Source organism: Panthera leo, chromosome C1 (genome assembly GCF_018350215.1).
Source record: "Panthera leo isolate Ple1 chromosome C1, P.leo_Ple1_pat1.1, whole genome shotgun sequence".
Classification (NCBI taxonomy): Eukaryota; Metazoa; Chordata; class Mammalia; order Carnivora; family Felidae; genus Panthera; species Panthera leo.
In genome coordinates this window covers 117,371,301-117,388,938 of record NC_056686.1, presented here as the reverse complement: position 1 = coordinate 117,388,938, position 17,638 = coordinate 117,371,301, and the positions used below count along the sequence as shown (strand labels likewise).

Below are 17,638 nucleotides of genomic sequence, written 5' to 3'. Positions count from 1 at the left end.
GATTGTAGTCTGGTTCCCCTTCAAGCAAAAGTGGAATCACTATAATAACCATGATTCCTGAATGTCCTGGATTTTTTTAAAGGTTAACACCAAGCAGGCCTGAGTCAGAATTGTAAATTGAGAAGATGCGGAAAAAATTTAGTTAGGTGGTTAATGATTCATTTAACAGGTATGTATTTTTTATCTTCCCTAGGATGCTACAGATGAATTGGATGCCTTGCTTTTATCTCTGACTGAGAATCTAATTGACCACACAATCACACCTCAGGTAAATATGCTTAAAACAGCAAAGTGGAAAGGAATTTCTGTTTTGAAAAGTATTCCTGCTACATTCCAATCTTTGCCTTTTTTTAAAAAAAGTTTATTGGGGTGCCTGGGTGGCTCAGTCGGTTAAGCGTCCGACTTTGGCTCAGGTCATGATCTGGCGGTCCGTGGGTTCGAGCCCCGCGTTGGGCTCTGTGCTGACAGCTCAGAGCCTGGAGCCCTGTTTCAGATTCTGTGTCTCCCTCTTTCTCTGACCCTCCCCTGTTCATGCTCTCTCTCTGTCTCAAAAATAAATAAATGTTAAAAAAAATTTTTTTTAAATAAAAAAAAGTTTATTTTGAGAGAGAGAGTGTGTGTGTAAGTAGGGGGGAGGGGCAGAGAGAAAGAGAGAGAGAGAGAGAGAGAGAGAGAGAGAGAGAGAGAATCCCAAGTAGGCTCCATGCTGTCAGTGCAGAGCCCCACACAGGGCTTGATCTCATGAACTGTGAGATGGTGACCTGAGCTGAAATCAAGAGTCAGACGCTTAGCCAACTGAAGCACCCCCAAATTTTGCCTTTTTAACCATATAGTAAAACTGTTCATTTAATAAGGGGCCATACTTCAGTAACCACTTAGCTTTGCCTTTCTACTAAAATTTCACCACTTTGAATTTATGTGTCACTTTATAGAAACCACATGTTACTATAAGCCTCTTTGTTATTCAACATTATATTAAATAACATGAGAGGAAGACTGGGGATAAATATAGAGTTAAAACAATAAGGATATAGAGCATAAGAATGGTTGGCATTGAACATATTGATTGTTACTGCAGTATGGAAGATGCTCTGTTGGATACTATGGCTGAATTATAATACAAATAAGAAACAGTTCTTTCCTGCCAGAGACGTAGGGATGAAAGGTATACAAATAACTCATTTAGTGTCTTCTGAGTAACATGACAAGAACTGCTTTGGGAACTACAAGTCATTCTTAAGGCTTGGAAGTACAGATAGTGCTTTCTGTGCAGCTGGGTGTTTGCTTAGATCTTTAGTTCTTAAACTTAGGTGTGTATCAGAATCATCTGGAGGGTGCATCAAAGATTACTGGCTCCACCTTCAGAGTTTCTGATTTGGTGTCGGGGGTTGGGGCCTGAGAAGTTGCATTTCTCGCATGTTCCAGGTGATGCAGATGTGGTTTGGGAACTACTCTTTTGGAACCACCAGCTTAGATCAATAAACAGAGACTTGACCAAAGGATAAGAATAAATCACAAATCTGGAGAAGTGGATAGGCAGAAGATAAAAGGGATATTGTCAGTATTGGGCCATGGTAATCCTTTATAAAGACAAAAAAAAAAAAAAAAGGAACTTTGAAGATTAATGTAAGATGGCCTAAAGGTCAGAGAAGGAATCCCTGGGGCCTAACTCAGAACCTTATTCCATGTACACTCTATCATAAGTGGATAGAGTGATGAAAATCAAATTGATGAAACAACCCTTTTGTGTCACTAATATGTTTTCCCTTCCCTAAAAATTAAGAATGCTTTTTTATTTTAAATCAAAATTTAGAATATGATGTATTTTAGATTCTGCATCTGGACTGTTCTGTTACACTTACAGATTTCTCCATTACTAGGTCTGTAACGCTCTTTTAATAACTAGCTTTTTAACTGATTTTGATATACAGTAAGGTCAGCCAGGCATCATTATGTAGCTGTTTTGTTTTGTTACTTTTGCTTATTACTTCTTTCAGAAGAATTATAGAATTTTTTTTCAGGTCCTACCCCTCCAAAATCCTTTGGGTTTTTATTTGCAAATACATTAAATTCATAAGTTAATTTGAGGAAATTGCCAAATTTGTAATAATTTTTCTTCTTAGCTAAGAATACAATGTTTTTCTCATTCAAGACTTCCTGTATTAAAGTTTGTCATTATAGCCCCGCCAATATAAGTTCTGTACTTTCTAATTTTTATTTTTTTCAGGTATTCCTGTTTTTTTGTGAGATTTTATTTTCCCATTAATTTTAAACTGGCTTTAAGAAGGCTATTGTATTCTGAAAAACAATTCAACAAAACTTTTCATCACTGAAAACAGTAAAACTGTACAAATAAAACAGTAAAGCTATAAAAAATTATAGATATTTAAATAAAGTATGCATTGGGGCGCCTGGGTGGCTCAGTCGGTTAAGCATCCCACTTCAGCTCAGGTCATAATATCACGGCACGTGAGTTCGAGCCCCATATCAGGCTCTGTGCTGACAGCTCAGAGCCTGGAGCCTGCTTTGGATTCTGTGCTCTCCCTCTCTTTCTGCTCCCCACCCGCACTTGTGTGCGCTCGCTCGCTCTCTCTCTCTCTCTCTCTCTCTCTAAAATAAATAAAACATTTAAAAAAATTAAATAAATAAAGTGCATTTTATTGAGGGAAGGGTTTTTATTATATTTTTATGTTTACCTCATTTATAGTTAGCATTCTCAAGGAGTGTGCAAATTATAATCATAAAGTTCTATCTTCCCTGAGAGGAACAAAGGCAGAAAGAATCTAAAATTTATAGCAGAAATATCTATTACTAAGGCTAGGGAAAAAGTTCTGGAAAGCGCTAAGATTCCGATCAGTTTGGAAATTAGTAAATATGTAACAAATTTGTGACAAGATATCTCTAAGACCAATAGGATAGTATCCAATTTTTTTAAAGTCAGATGCCCAAATTATATCTCTCAGGCCACAGCAGACTATCTTCTTAGGTCCATGCAGGTCTTCTTTTGTTTGTCTTCTTTTGTTTTCCTTTGGCCTCCATTCCTGACTTCCATTCCCCTTTTCCTCCGAGGCACCCATTCTACTGTATTTGCTGTGTGTCCTTCCAGGAAACTTTCATATATTTATTTAGATAAACATCTGCTAAAAGCAGTATGGAGGTTCCTCAAAACATTAAAAATAGAATCACCATATGATCCAGTAATTCCACTCCTGGGTATTTACCCAAAGAAAATGAAAACAGTAATTCAAAAAGATCTGTGCACCCATATGTTTATTGCAGCATTATTCATAATAGCCAAGATATAGAGGCAACCCAAATATCGACTGATATTACATGGATGGATAAAGAAGTTGTGGTATATGCATACAATGGAATATTAGTAATAAAAAAGAATGAAATCTTGCCATTTGCAACAACATGGATGGAGCTAGAGGGCATAATGTTAAGTGAAATAAGGGAGACAGAGACAAGTACCATATGATTTTATTCATGTGTGCAATTTAAGAAACCAAACAAATGAACAGAGGAAAAAGAGACAAATACTAAAACAGACTCTTATATACAGAGAACAAACTGGTGGTCACCAGAGGGGAGTTGGGTGGGTGGATGGGTGACTTAGGTGCAGGGGATTCAGAGTACACTTACCTTGATGAGCTCTGAGAAATGTCTAGAATTGTTGAATCATTATATTGTACACCTGCAACTAATATAACTTCAAAGAACAACCTCACATTTCTTTGAAGGTACTGTGGGAGAATGTGGGATAAATACCCACAAGTAGTATTGCTGAATTGCGTGCATATATGAATACTGGATATTGCTCTCTGCCCCCAGAATGGCTCCCATAGTTACATTCCTACCAGTTTTTCCTTACACTGCGTTTTATCTGATTGTCTAATGTGTTCCATCTTTATGGGTTTGTCTCATTGTTACAGTTCACATGAGTTAAATGGTATATTTCCTCCATTGTTTTATTGCTGATTTAAGTTTCCCCTGTGAGTGAGTCAGCTATTCATTTCTTTTACCCATTTTTCTACCAGGTTTCCTGTCTTTTTCCTGATGATTTCAGGAATTTCTTGTATAGTCAGTCTAGTTGTTAATCATATGTCAGTCTTAGATATTAAAAATATGTTCTCATAATCTGTGTATTAACACATCTGAGGCATTTTTATCACTGTGTCATTTTAGCAGGTAGCAAGGAGATTGAGGCAAGCTATGTCTATCACTGTGGAGATGGATGAGTAAAATAGGTGTATAGCCTTGACTGAACAGAAACCTTTTATTCTGATGCCATTCATTCTTCATTTTTTCTCATTGTTTGGGGTGTAGGGTTTGAAAAAACTCCTTCCGCATCTGCCACCCCATCCCCTGAGATCAAAGGTATTCATTTCTGTTAGTTTTAATTTTATTTTACCTTTCACACTGAGATTTTAATCCATTAGAATAGTTTGAAGTTTTGGGGGAGGAGGTCAGTTGTGGTTTCGATATGACCCAAATTTGCATTCATCCATATAAAGATCCAATTTTCCCAATATTATCTACTAAATAATCCATCCTTTCCCAGTTGGTGTGTTTCTGATCCAGTGGGCTCTTTCTGCTCTACCACTGTTGTGTTTCTTACTCTGGCTTTGTGCTGATATCTCGTGTATTCTTATAAATTTCAGCATCAGTATGGCAGATTTTCCCCAAAATTCTGCTGGCATTTTAATGCAGTTTATATTAAATGTATAGATTATTTTGAAAAAAAAAAAAAAAACCTGGCACTTTTGTAAAATCTTTTCATTTTCATGAACACGATACTTGTGTTTTCGCTCATCTTTATTTGAGTCTATAAATGTTCTCTATAAGTCTTCTTAAGTTGCAGGTTAAGTCCTAAAGACTTTGTAGTTTTGTTACAATTTTGTTGATACCGTGAATGGTATTTAATTTTTTACAGTTGAATTTATAAGTTAATTTTGTGTCTAACAGAGTTGCTGAATTCATTCATTAGTCAATCTGCTGATTCTCTTTAATATTCTGTCAGTTTCTAGAGTGTGTTTCATACCTGTATCAATTAGTGATTAATTCCCTTCTCATCTATTGCTAAATCTGTCAGTTGGTGTATTTTGAAGATATGCTGTGAGGTGCACGTATATTAACAGTAATTAAACTTTCTCAAACTCCTTTGAGCACTTTAAAGTGTCCTTCTTTGCCCCTTTTTTTTCTCTTAATTTCCTTTGTGACTGATACAAAATTGACACCCTAGCTTTCTTTTTCAGTTTATATTGCTTAGTGTATAACCTCCTGTGCTTTTATTTTTAGCCTTTTTGTATCTGTTGGTTTTAAGTGAACCTTTGTGAACAACAGTTTGCTGCATCTTGGTTTTTTTTTGTTGTTGCTGTTTATTTATTTTGAGAGAGAGACAGAGAGAGAAACAGAGCATGGACAGAGAGGAGCAGAGAGAGAGAGGGAGACATGAGGAACAGGCTCCAGGCTCTGAGCTGTCAGCACAGAGCTCGAACCCATGAACCGTAAGATCATGACCTGAGCTGAAGTCAGACACTTAACTGACTGAGCCACCTAGGCGCCCTTTTATCTTGTTTTTTAAGTCTTATTTGAATGGAGTTTATATAGATATATAAATTTATATACTGTATACATATTATATACATAGATACATTTATATGTTACATAAATGGAGTTTAATCCATTTATATTTACTGTAATTATGGTTATTATAGGATGTGTTTCTGCCAAACCATTTTTTTGTTTACTTTTACCATGTAGTCTTTCTCTTTCTCTGTCCTTTTTATTTCCTGTGATAAAAGTACATTTACTTTATATTGATGGGAAAGTCTTATGTTGTATTTTTGTTCTTCTGGTGGTCACCTAACTTATTAATAAGACCTGGACTTATGTTAATTTTTTCCTATCAGGATCTAAGGCCGCCAGTCTAGGGACTAGTCTGATTTTGTATAAAATAGGAAGAGTTCATGAAATTATAATTCTACACATAGAAGTAAGATCTAGAAAATTAAACATTAAAAAGAATGTAACAAAGACCCTGTGAGTCAGGAGCAGTATGAATGTTTGCGTGTGCATGATAATCAGGGAATGACCTGTATATAAACAGATTTGTTTTTCTGTGTACGTCTTTTGTGCTATTAATTTGGATTAGTCACAATCCACTGTTCAGGATGCTACCAAGAAGGCTATGATTGTTTGCAGTGAACTGAAATGTCAGAAAATAAAATGTTAAACTGGATGCCAGGGTTGGGGAGCGAGGGAAGTCCATTAATAAGGAACTGAAAGTAGAAACAGCATTCTTGGAGTAGAACATTTTTAAATTAAAGAGATTCCCTCTTAAGTGGTGAGTATGGCATCTGTGTCATAGAAAAGGATCTTGGATTCAAAGTGCGTGTCAGCTTAGGGGGAACCATTAAGAACTGTGCACTTCATAGGAGAAGAAAGCATTATGAGAATGATTATGAAAATCAGACTTCCCTAAAAGTAAACACATATATAACATTTATTTTAGGTATCTTCAACATCCATGATCACACCACGGTGGATTGTGCCGGTAGGTGAATGACATTGGCGGTTTTTCTTTTGGTTGCCCTGTCAGAGTAAAGCTAAAGCCTGAGGAAAACCAGGCTCTTGCTTTTCCCTAAAAATGTGGGGGCATTCCCAGAGTTCTGTTACCTGGACTTAATGGCTTCAAACTAGTGATTTAATTTTTCTATTTGTAAATGCTCATTAAGGATGCTGACAAAAACAGAAATAAAAATCTGAGGTGAAAGATGGTAAAAAAACAAACCCAAACAGCCATGACCATCAGGATGCTCTTACTTATGACCATAATCATTAGAGAAGATGACTTGGAGCTGAAGGGCTGACGCCCGGGTGGGCATTGTCACCCCTGCTTACATGCCTTGTCTTCTCCCTCAGCAGAGCCGTGTTCTTTCTGATGGACTGGCAGGAAGCGTGCCGTCCTTGGCGGGGAAGGAGGGACATGGTAATAGAGAAGCAGCCTCGCTGATTTCTGCCCCGGCACCATTCTTGGTGGATGCTGTGACCAGGTGAGGAAATTATTTCTCCATTGCAATTCTTAGGCATCTGTTAGGAAAAAATAGTAAAATTAATATATTTATAGCAGTAATGTCAGTTCTTCTTTAATTCAACTTAATTGAAACTGGGTAAATTTTTTCTGTTTATTATTTAGAATAGTGTTTCTTTCTATTTTCTTGTCAGTTAGTCTTCTACAAAATTATGAAGTAGGCCTTATTATTACTAGGTTTTTTTAATGAAATCTTCATAAATGTTAATAGGCTTATCTTGAAAAATTTATATTTGTTTTCAAATTCATTTATATCTTTTCCTTTCATGCTTTAACTGTTATGTTGTCCATCAGTAAGGTGAAGAGTCACAGATAAGAGGGAGATAGGAGATTCCCAAGGTGAGGCTCTGGCACACCTTGTACTGACACCTGTTACAAGCTTATTTCAGCATATCGCATGCCACAAACAGAAGCTGGACTCAAAAGACCTTTCGCTTGGCATGTAGTTCTTCAGCTTTTCGTTGTCAGGACCAAAACTGTGCCTCTTTTGCAAAAGATGTACAGTTGCTTTCATTCTCACCTCGGACTTTTTTCTGATTATGTCTGTTTCTCATATCTTCTTTGGATGCCGAGAGTGTAAGTCGGTTGAAGTAGATGCTTTCCTAACTAGAGAAAAATTTCCTAATTAAGTGAAAAAAATTATTAGAGCTGATTAGCTTGAGAGAAACTGATAGTTTCATTTTAAGTCGTTTTCTTATCTCCACAGTCTTTAATATAATCACTCACTCAGCAAACACTTATTGAATGTCTGTTATGTACCAGGCCTTGATTTTATCTGGTTTGGCAGCACTGAAGACAGCAGTGAATAAGACAGACATGGGACTTGCCTTGGGGAACTCACGTATAGTTGTCAAATAGCACCTTATACAATCTTAATAGGTTATTTTTCTAACCATTTATATGCCTAATAATTGCCACTGTAAAAATAGAAATTACATGTAGAGGACCAGGTGATAATGCTTTGTAATTGAGTTTATGCGTTCTTAAGGACTTGTAAATTAAAAATGACAGATGAAAGAAGATTGTCTGCTCTCCTTCCCAAAACAAAGTAGTCATAGAAGAATTAAAGAGATCAAAGATGACAGTAGTGCACCTGAAACTAATATAATGTTAATATGCCAATTAGACCTCAAAAAAAAAAAAGATAAATCAGTGGAACAGAATAGAGTCTAGAAACAAACCCACACATACATAGTTACCTCATTTGTGAAAAAGGGGTGGTGCAGTGCTATGCAGTGCTACTGACAGACTGGATGATCTGTCAGTAAATCAGCTGGACAAATTAAACATTCGTGAGGGAAAAAATTAATCTTGACCCAACCTCAGACCATACACAAAAATCCATTCTAGATGGATTTCAGATCTGAATGTGAAACATCAAATAATAATAAAGGTTTTAGAAGAAAACATAAGCAAACATCCTAGAACTCAGAAAAGATTTTTTAAACAACTCACAAAAATCTTTAATCATACAGGAAAAAAATGGTAACTTGGGTTATATCAAGAACTTCTGTTTGCCAAAAGAAGTAACTGGAAGATCTCAAAAAGGGAAGCCACAGAGTGAGAGAAAATATTTGCACTTCCTTCCACCTTTGCATTTATCTCTATCTCTCTGTCTTTGACAAAGGACTCCTATCTAGAATATATAAAGAGCTATTGTAAATCAATAAGAAAAAAATAGCTAAATAGAAAAATTGGCAAGACTTGAATAGGGCAGTTTACAAGAGGACATCCAGATGGCCAATAAACATACAAGACAGTGTGCGACCTGACTAGTCACTGAGGAATACAAATTCAGTTTTCTTCTTGTTTTTTTTTTAATCTGCATGCTGGTTACAAAGGTATGTTCAATTTGCAAAAAGTCATCAAGCTGTAAACTCATGCTATGTGCACTTCAATATATATGTGTGATAATTAGTAATTTTTTTTTTTTTTTTTAATGATGACTGGTCACATCTCTACAGATTCAGATTTACTTTGGGTGCTGTGTGTAAAATTTTACTTTAAAGGCATAAGACCACAAGAACAAAGAATAGAGGAGAAGACAACAGCAGTTGAAAGATTTCAGGTTGTGGAAGCAGAGAAATAATAGTAACCAACTTCACAGAGAAGGGAAAAATGAAATCTAGGCCTAAAAAGGGGAGGGGGTGGAAACTGAGAAAATAAAAAAGCCAGCCAATTTCCACTGCAGAACCCTGAAAGAGCTCAGGAATTGGAGGTACCAGATATTTGTGAAGATGGGGCAGAAGGTAGGGCTGAGAATCTGAGGACTGGTTGAAAAGATTTATAGCATAGACGCCCCCCAACCTCACTGTACCCATGCCAGCATGATTCTGCAGGTTTTTTTTGTGGAAGAGCTGGGCCAGAGGGGCTCCAGATGTGAAGAGTTTCTGTTTAGAGTAAGGCTCTGAGCTGAAGCAGAGGTAACTCAAAGTCCGTACACTGAAGGGTGAGACAGCCAACCTTCCTTCTTTCTCAGCTTCCAGAATGTTGTTGGCCAAGTAAAATGTCTTCAGCTGAGAAATAAGAGGATTATTCTCTAGAGAAACTGACCAATAAAGACAAAAGGCTCCCAGAGACTAACTTTTGTGGCTGCCCCGATGAGATTGCCAGGAAACCTGCCCGGTGACTCTACTGCAAGCCCATTAGTGTAGGGAGTGTGCTTATGTGTATAGTTTCCAAATGGCATTCCAGTGCTTCACTTTTAAATAGGAATGGGTGCTTCCTTCATAAGTGCGAAGAGGGCCAAAAATTATCAGATGTCTGAGGGAAAATTAATTAGAACAGGTAAACTGAAAAAGAAACGGGGGAAAGAAAGGAATGTGAACATCAAAAACTTCACAAAACAATAGTTTCATGAGAGAGGAGATGCTGCATCCGTGCAACAGTAACAGGAAATGAAAAAGAAAAAACGCAGTATTCTTAGAAATTATTAACCATGTTAAAAATAAAATCTAAGGAAGGCGTGGAAGATCCGTTGAGGAACTCTCCCAAAAAGTAGAACAAAAAGATGAAAATTGGGACAGAAGAGAAAATTGGAGGATTGGTCCAAGGAGTCCAGTATATGAATCATTAGAGATCCGAAAAGAACAGAGTAATTGTAAAAGAAATGGAGATTTCTCAGAACCCAAGTACTTGAGTTTTTAGATTCAACGGACCTGAGTACCCAGCACAGAGAATGAAAATAGACAACACCAAGGACTCCTATTCAGAATATCTGAGTTAAGAGAGGATGTAAGTCTTCAGAGAGGGAGGAAAAAGTATGTGAAAGGATTGGCAATCAGAATGACAGCAGACTTCGCTGAAAGTAAGAAGATAATAGAGCAATGCCTTCAGATTTCAGGAGGAAAATTATTTTTCACCTAGATTAAAAAAATTTTTTTTTGTTTATTTTTGAGAGAGAGAGAGAGAGAGAGAGAGAGAGCAAGCAGGGGAGGGGCAGAGAGAGAGGGAGACACAGAACCTGAAGCAGGCTCCAGGCTCTGAGCTGTCAGCACAGAGCCTGATGGGGCGCTTGAACTCATGGACCATGAGATCATGACCTCAGCTGAAGTCAGACACTTAACCAACTGAGCCACCCAGGCACTCCATACCTAGGTTTTTATATCCAGACTATCAATGAAATGTGAGATTAGAGTGAGCATAGAGTTTCTCTAAAATATGTACTTCCCAAGTGGGCTTACTCACTGGAGATGTGTTCCATCAAAATAAGATGATTATCCAAGAAGACATGGGACCCAGGAAACCGGTGCAGGAATTAACCAGCAGGAAGGTGGAGGGAAGTTCCAAGGCAACAGCTGCCCTGCAGGTCTAGAAGTGATTCTGTACAGATTTGAAGAGGGGGGTACAGAGTTCCAGGAAGGATATTACTAAGAAAAAATACAAACAAATGGCCTTACCCCAGTGTTTAAACAGTTACATGACCTGTCTGGATATACTGTGAAGAGATCCATGGTTCTATCTGCAAGCTTAGGGACAAATTAGAAATAAGTACAGAAAACTGAACAGACAGTCACAACAAAAAAGGAAGCAGTTCTTTAGTCCAGGAACAACGAATTGTATAAGAAAAAAACATAATATACGTCTGTCAATTGTGGAAATATTCCACATTGTGGAAATGATTACAACACTGAATATCTATGTGATCAAAATTGTTTCCACAACTGTTGAAAAGATAGGAAGGGAGGATTGGGGAGCTGGTGAGTGGGCTATAAGAATGGTAAGCCCTGCCAGTCCATGACAGGAAGTCATTGTAGAAAGAGGCCACTTAGACTCTTGCTAGTTGTGCATCACAGTCACTTGGGGGACCTATTAAAACACAGCTTACTGGCTCCAGCCTCAGAGTCTGTGATTCGTATGTCTCAGTGGTGCCTAAGAATCTGCATTTATAACAAATTCCAGGGACTACACCTTGAGACCCGGAGACACAGAAAAGTGAAGGAAAATACTGAAATAAAAGAAAACTGTTGAAAGTGTTTGTCTCTGTGTAGTAGAAATGAGGGAGGTGGCACATGATGGCTGTTGCGTCTATAAAGTTTGTTAGTAGTTTCACCACGTTAAACTGTGTTCTCTGTACTGTATATTTTAAGGTTTTCATGAAACCAAATAGATGACGTTACATCCTTGCATCTGTGTACATGCTCTTCAGCTGTGGCAGAGACTGTTGGGCACTCATGCAGAGCCCACAGCCTTTTCTTTTTCACATAACTCTGATTACCTGCTGTGGGAACTGAGCCACAGCCATCTGGGACTATCTGTGTAAAGCACAGAATCGTGTGCCCCCTTCCCTTGGTAGTTTTTGAGCGGGTTGCTGTCATGCTCTGCATAGTATTGTTCTTGCTATTCATAATAACCCTGGCTCATTAACAAATGAGTAAGTGTTTGGTACCTTTTATTCAAGGAAGTAGGGGAAATTGATACCTTTAGATTTCATTTCAAGATGAAATAAGCATCAATTATCTAGAAAATTCCCTTCTGTAAATGTCTCATTGCTAAATTTGGTGCTGCAGCATAGTCACTTTGGGTTTTTCACTGTCAACCTGCTCCATGTAGCACTGGTGGAGAAATCCATGTTGTTCCCACCCCAGTGGTTTTACTGAATAACGAGTAACCCATTCTTCCTTTCAGCTCTGTTCCAACGTTGGCCGAAGAAGCCATCTTGAAACAGAAGTGTTTACTGACTACTGAGCTCTGAGGGTTTGGCTCCTTCTCACTTATAACTGGAATGCCCAGCACTCTGCAGCTGTCCGTCCTGGAATCAATTTCCGCTGGAATGTGTTGGGTTCAGGAGCTTGTCCTTACTTGTGAGTTAAAAAAGCTCACCTAGATTAGACTTCAACTCGGTGAAAAACATTTTCCGTCCAACTGGAAGGGCTTAATTACACTACGTATTTGATCAAATGAGGGTATCTACCTATAATTGTATTGCAGTTGTCAATTCTTGAAACGAGAATTACTTTCTCTGTGGTTTCCTTCAAACTCTTGGCTCCATCTAGTGGGTGTAATTGTTCATAACCCCTCCTTAACCAGAGGTCTCTGGTAGTCAGTAATAGCCTTTTGAATGTTATTTCTCTCCCTAGTATCAGGATAAGTGTCCTTGATCTGAATGCCTGTTAGAGAACTTGCCCTTACCCATTGAATACCTAGAAATCAGGAATTTAGGAAATTAATGAGGGCATTATGTAGGTAGATTAAGGCCTAGCTTGTTTACAGTTATTACAGTACTAAAAAGAAGTTTAGAATACAGAAGGTTTCCAGATGTCTCCCATACTTTTAACATCTTACTGGACTGGCTATCTTAATACTCCCAGGTTTACATTAAGGTTAAGATAAACTGTGTGTATTTTGCGTCATATTTTTTTTCAGCCCTGCTTCCCTATAGGAAACACATGCACCACACACATAGACTGTAACTTTTCAGCCTGGACGGAGATAGCAGTCACTTCCCCACACTGCTACCAGTTTGGACATAGACTTCTTTTCCTTTTAATATGGGCTAAATAAAGTTAGAACTCATCAACTAAAGATAATGAAACAAAACAAAAATACCAGGACAGAAATGGGGAATCAGGGAGTAGGGGGATTTTGTTTCTTGAACACCTACCATGTCTGAAACTACTCTGCATACTGGAAGAACTCCTATCTCACCTTATGTTAGGAATTTTGTGTTAATTTTAAAAAGTTTCTAGAAGTTCCTCGTCACTTTTGGTACACAAAAAAATTCTGGATATTAAAGTAGTACACGCTCATATAGAAAATAACAAAGATGCAAAAATAACCACTTGCAATTTCAGCATCCAGAAAAACACTATTATTTTGGCTTTAAAACTTAAGAATTCCCAGTTGCTACTGGGAATGAGGATAGTGTGGAAACCATCTTGGTATAGTTGTTAATCCCTGTGATCAAAGATTGATATCAAACTGTACCTCCTGGAATTTGATGTTTAGTTTTCTGCCCTGTATTATGTATATAATTGAGTGTTAATTTATGTTGCTCAGCATAAAAGAACATCCAGTTTTGTGACCTTTAAAACTCTGTGGTTTGGACTGTCCTGGGTTCCCTGTAGCACAGTCATGTGCTCAGGCAAACATGTGCTACTGTCTGATTGGAAAGATCAGGAATTTTAATCTCGTGCTGTTTCCCAGGGAGCTGTAGAGTTTGGAAACCACTTTTGCACGGAACAACTTTGGTGAAGGAAAGAAAGTTGGCGCTTCTTGCTGGCTTCCTCCTCTTAGCCATTGTGCTAAGCTTGTGAATTTCGTTGGTTGAGCTCTTGCCAATTCTTAATTGTAAAACACATTTTCTCGCAGCTGTAAGTGACAGCTAGAACCAGGGGCCTAGCCCGGGACATGCTGGACTGGCCATCAGATTTCTAGTGTGCTGACAGTGCTAGAAGTACTGAAAGGTTCAAGTTGTGCCTGTAACCGCGGTACGGAACAGCTAAGGCATTACTAGCTTGGAAGGCCTCAACATCCCAGCCAGTTTAGGAGCGAGCACCAGCCTCATTTTAAACTGTTTAAAATTGAGGAATAAGTTGTTAAAAATAGTCTATAACCTCTGTGTCTTCAGGTACCTGTATTCTTGCTGGTTAGAATATTGATAAAGACTTCCTTAAACTATATTTAAACCTCACGCTAAATTTTGTCTTCTGTCCTGGCATGAAGTGGTAAACATGGAAATTTATACTTTCATGATGAATTGGCCCTGACAGTGTAGGTGCCTGTCAAGTAGAATAACTTCCCTGTCATGTCTGCTGCTGCCGCCTTCCCCAGAGTTGCTGTGACGGCGATCTCGTTCTGCTTATCTGAGAGTGGGGGGGGAGAGAACTGCAGGGCTCAGGATATCTGTGAATGTGTCCGAGAGGGAAGGGGAAAGTCCATCTCTGTGATGAGAGAGAAGCATATATGTGTGAGTCAGTGAAGAATATGAGCAGAGGAAGGGATTTGAGGTGATGCTGGATAAGAAGGCAGGTTGGTTACAGCTATGGTGGCACTGCCCGCCGGTGACCTTCAGGGCTCAGTCTTCCACTGCAAAAGATTAAAACCCACCTGCACATCTGAATCCTCGGATAAACTAACTGAAGCTCGGATCCTCAGGTGAGCTCAAAGAGCCCCAGTGGCTGTTCCCAATGACAGCTGGGTGGGCAGGAAGTTTTTCTCCATCTAGAATGAGGTTCCCATGCACCTTAGGAAATACAGCTAAAAAGAAATACTGGCAACGTTATAATTATGTGAACATGTTTGAAAAGAGAGCAAGAACAATAGTTGATTTGAGCACTCCAGCTAGAAAGCTGTTAGTGTTCTTCCCTTGGAAAGTAGCTCGGAGGTGATTTAGAGCTGAGATAACAGACCCAGATTGGCAACAAATAACAGGAGGCTGTTAGCCACAGGCTCAGCTTCTCTGTGGTTACTTTCTTCCCAGAGTTTCCAGTTCCACCCTGGACTCCAGTAACTCATTAGGGTCAGCCATGAAGGCACTTGTGACTGGGAGCGGAAGGGCTGGCGCCGAGAGGGTGGCAGGCCTTCTTGTGTTGTCCTGAGGCGTCTCGAGGGTCTGAGGGGCTCCCTGAGACTGGGTTGCGGCCGCTGCTCCGTCTCCGGGCTTGCCGTGTATCCTGCCCCAGAGACACTGAGTACAGAGCCATGCAGCAGGTGCCTGCTGCCGGCCTTGGGGGAGCAGAAAGGACAGGAATCTCAAGTCAGGCCATGTGACAGTCCGGGCAGGGAAGGGAGAGGTGGTTTGGGGCTTAAAATCAGATTGTAGGCTTCAGCTTTCTGCCCTCAACTCTTCTTCAGAACTTGTAAAGTGATAAATGAGATCCTGTTTCTCCCTGCTGTCACAGTAGCATTCTTGGAGACACTGGAAGGGGGCATGGTTCTCCCGCGCCTGCCCTTCTAGAAGCGCTGCTGAGTGAAGGAATGAGCAGATTCCTTTGAGCTTGATAAATTCAGACATTCCCTGAGCAGCTTTCTTAAGATGTTTATATTGTTTTCGGAAAAATTCTACTTAAAAATATTTCTTATAGCCTGCTGTCTGTTTTCACCTTTATCTGCTTTTGCATAATCACGGAAGTTCTGTGGACAATCAAGGATGAAAGCCCTGGGTTGTCCCTTGCATCTTAACTGCTTCTTCTCTCATGCTTCCCAATTTTGGCTAACACCGGCACCTCTGTCTTCTCTTACATAAGCCCTAGAATGAAAGTTCAGGTGTTGCTTCAGAGACCATTTTAGAGCAGGATTATTTGACAGTCTCTTACATAGAGAAAGATCTTCCATATTTTTCCATAAGTAAGGGTCCTGAGAAGCAAAGTTCTTGTCTCCTCATTTAGAGCAGGCATGAGCAAAGTTTTTCTGTAAAGAGCTGAGATAATACTTTACTGCTCAGCAGTGCCGTTGTTGTACAAAAGCAGCAAAACAGTAGGAAATGCATCGGCCGGCTGTGTTCCAGGGAAGTTCATTTACAAAAACAGGTGCTGCTTCCAACTTCAAGCTTCATGGAGTGTCAGCATGGCTCCCTGGGAGTCAGGCAAGTGTTCAGGTAGGTTCTGCAGCATCATCCGCCACTGGGAGGCCCCTGACGTTTCTGGACGATGTCATCTTCATTTGCATGGACAGGGTGGTCGTGGGTCTCCCAGCTCTGAGCGTCTTTGTGAGGCCTGCCCACTTCCTCATTAATCTTGCCTTCAGCCTTTTGGTTGCTTAGAAACCTGGAGTCTTCTGCAGTTGAAGAATGGACATTTCTGTATTATTTGTCCCTTTTTCCTCTCAAAAATTCAAACACTCTGGTTTTCGAATGATCAGACAAAAGTTGGAAGCTTTTCCTATCTATTAGCCTTCAGGATGAGGAGACTTGTTTGGATTATAGAAATTTGTCCTGAGCTTAAGTCTGCTGTGTGAACATGTGCCAGAGCCGGAATTATTTCCACTTTTAAGATAGGATACGTGAGTCTCTTTATCACATTGCTCGAGATAATAATTCAGTCACTTCCCAGGATTTCTTTTTATCAGGGAGGTGTTTTAGTACAGATCCCTTGCTCTTTTTATTTTCATAAATAAATTTTCTTACCTGGGTATGATAGACAGTTTAAAGGACCTCACTAACTATTTTGTGTTTACTTTTTATATATGTAAAGCTTTTCAGTAGCTTTTAAAGTGTAATTTATTTTTATATCAAGTGCACTATTCATTGTGTTCCACAGCTTTATATGACTTGTATTAGAAGCACTGCACTGAACTGAGTTGTTTGTATACTGACATGACAACCGTAGATGTGACCACAAATAAAGCTTTTGTGAAACATTTCTGTTTTTACGAGCTGTTCAGTTTTTTGGAAACTGTCTGGTGCCCGTTTTCTGTCTGCAGCACGATTGTTAGAGCTGCTGTTAGTAGGAAAGCGAGGGAGCGAGTGGAAGCAGTGAACGGGAGGAGCTGCAGCACCGCTCTCTGTGTTCATTTTAGTACGAGCGCTCCAAATTTGGGAGCAGAGGCACTTTCAGAGTTGGAAAAACCTCATTGGTCCTTCCCAGCACATCCTGGAAGCCACAGTGGCCATTCCAGAAGCCACAGGGTACAGCAGAAACACAGCTCTACTCAATACAGGAAACCTTAAATTATTTCAGAAGCCTGCGCTTCATTTCCGTTTTCTGGGACAGGGTGGTACCTTGTACGTGGAGCAGCGTCTGGTACAGGGCGGTAGGTGTCTTCTGTCACGCCACCCCAGGGAAGAACCTTGCTGCTGGACAGAGAGTCTGAGCGAGACTTCTGAGACCATTCTCTTCCCTGCTCCCCTCCTCTCCCTTCCGCCCAGAAGACAGACAGCAATTGGCCTTGGAAACCAAGGAGCTTCAATTAGGTTCTGATGAGATGTGCAGAGAGAGGCAGGAATCTGGGCTCCATCACCTGTGCTGGAAGCTCTCCTCAAAGAGATTCGGCAATAAGCAACCAAAGTCACTCTAATGTGGGCAGAGTGACTCCTTGGGAAGATCTGGAGAGTTCTCTGACCAATAAGAAGGTGAGACGATGGGTGCAAGTGCGGACTCCTTC

The 17,638-nt window shown here is 39.6% G+C and overlaps 1 protein-coding gene across 4 annotated transcripts in view; it reads left to right on the top strand.

Annotated features, from left to right (window-relative positions):
- The window catches only part of EPB41L5 (erythrocyte membrane protein band 4.1 like 5), a 141,643-nt gene extending 124,747 nt beyond the window's left edge, over positions 1-16,896 (top strand). For 3 of the 4 annotated variants that reach the window (XM_042954191.1, XM_042954190.1, XM_042954188.1), the window contains exons 22-25: positions 194-268; positions 6,518-6,559; positions 6,928-7,058; positions 12,224-16,896. In XM_042954191.1, the coding sequence (XP_042810125.1) occupies positions 194-268; positions 6,518-6,559; positions 6,928-7,058; positions 12,224-12,290 (315 nt within the window). In that variant the 3' untranslated portion in view covers positions 12,291-16,896. The remainder of the gene's footprint in view (positions 1-193; positions 269-6,517; positions 6,560-6,927; positions 7,059-12,223) is intronic. The other variant, XM_042954189.1, reaches the window with a different exon arrangement.
- The last annotated feature ends 742 nt before the right edge of the window (positions 16,897-17,638 follow it).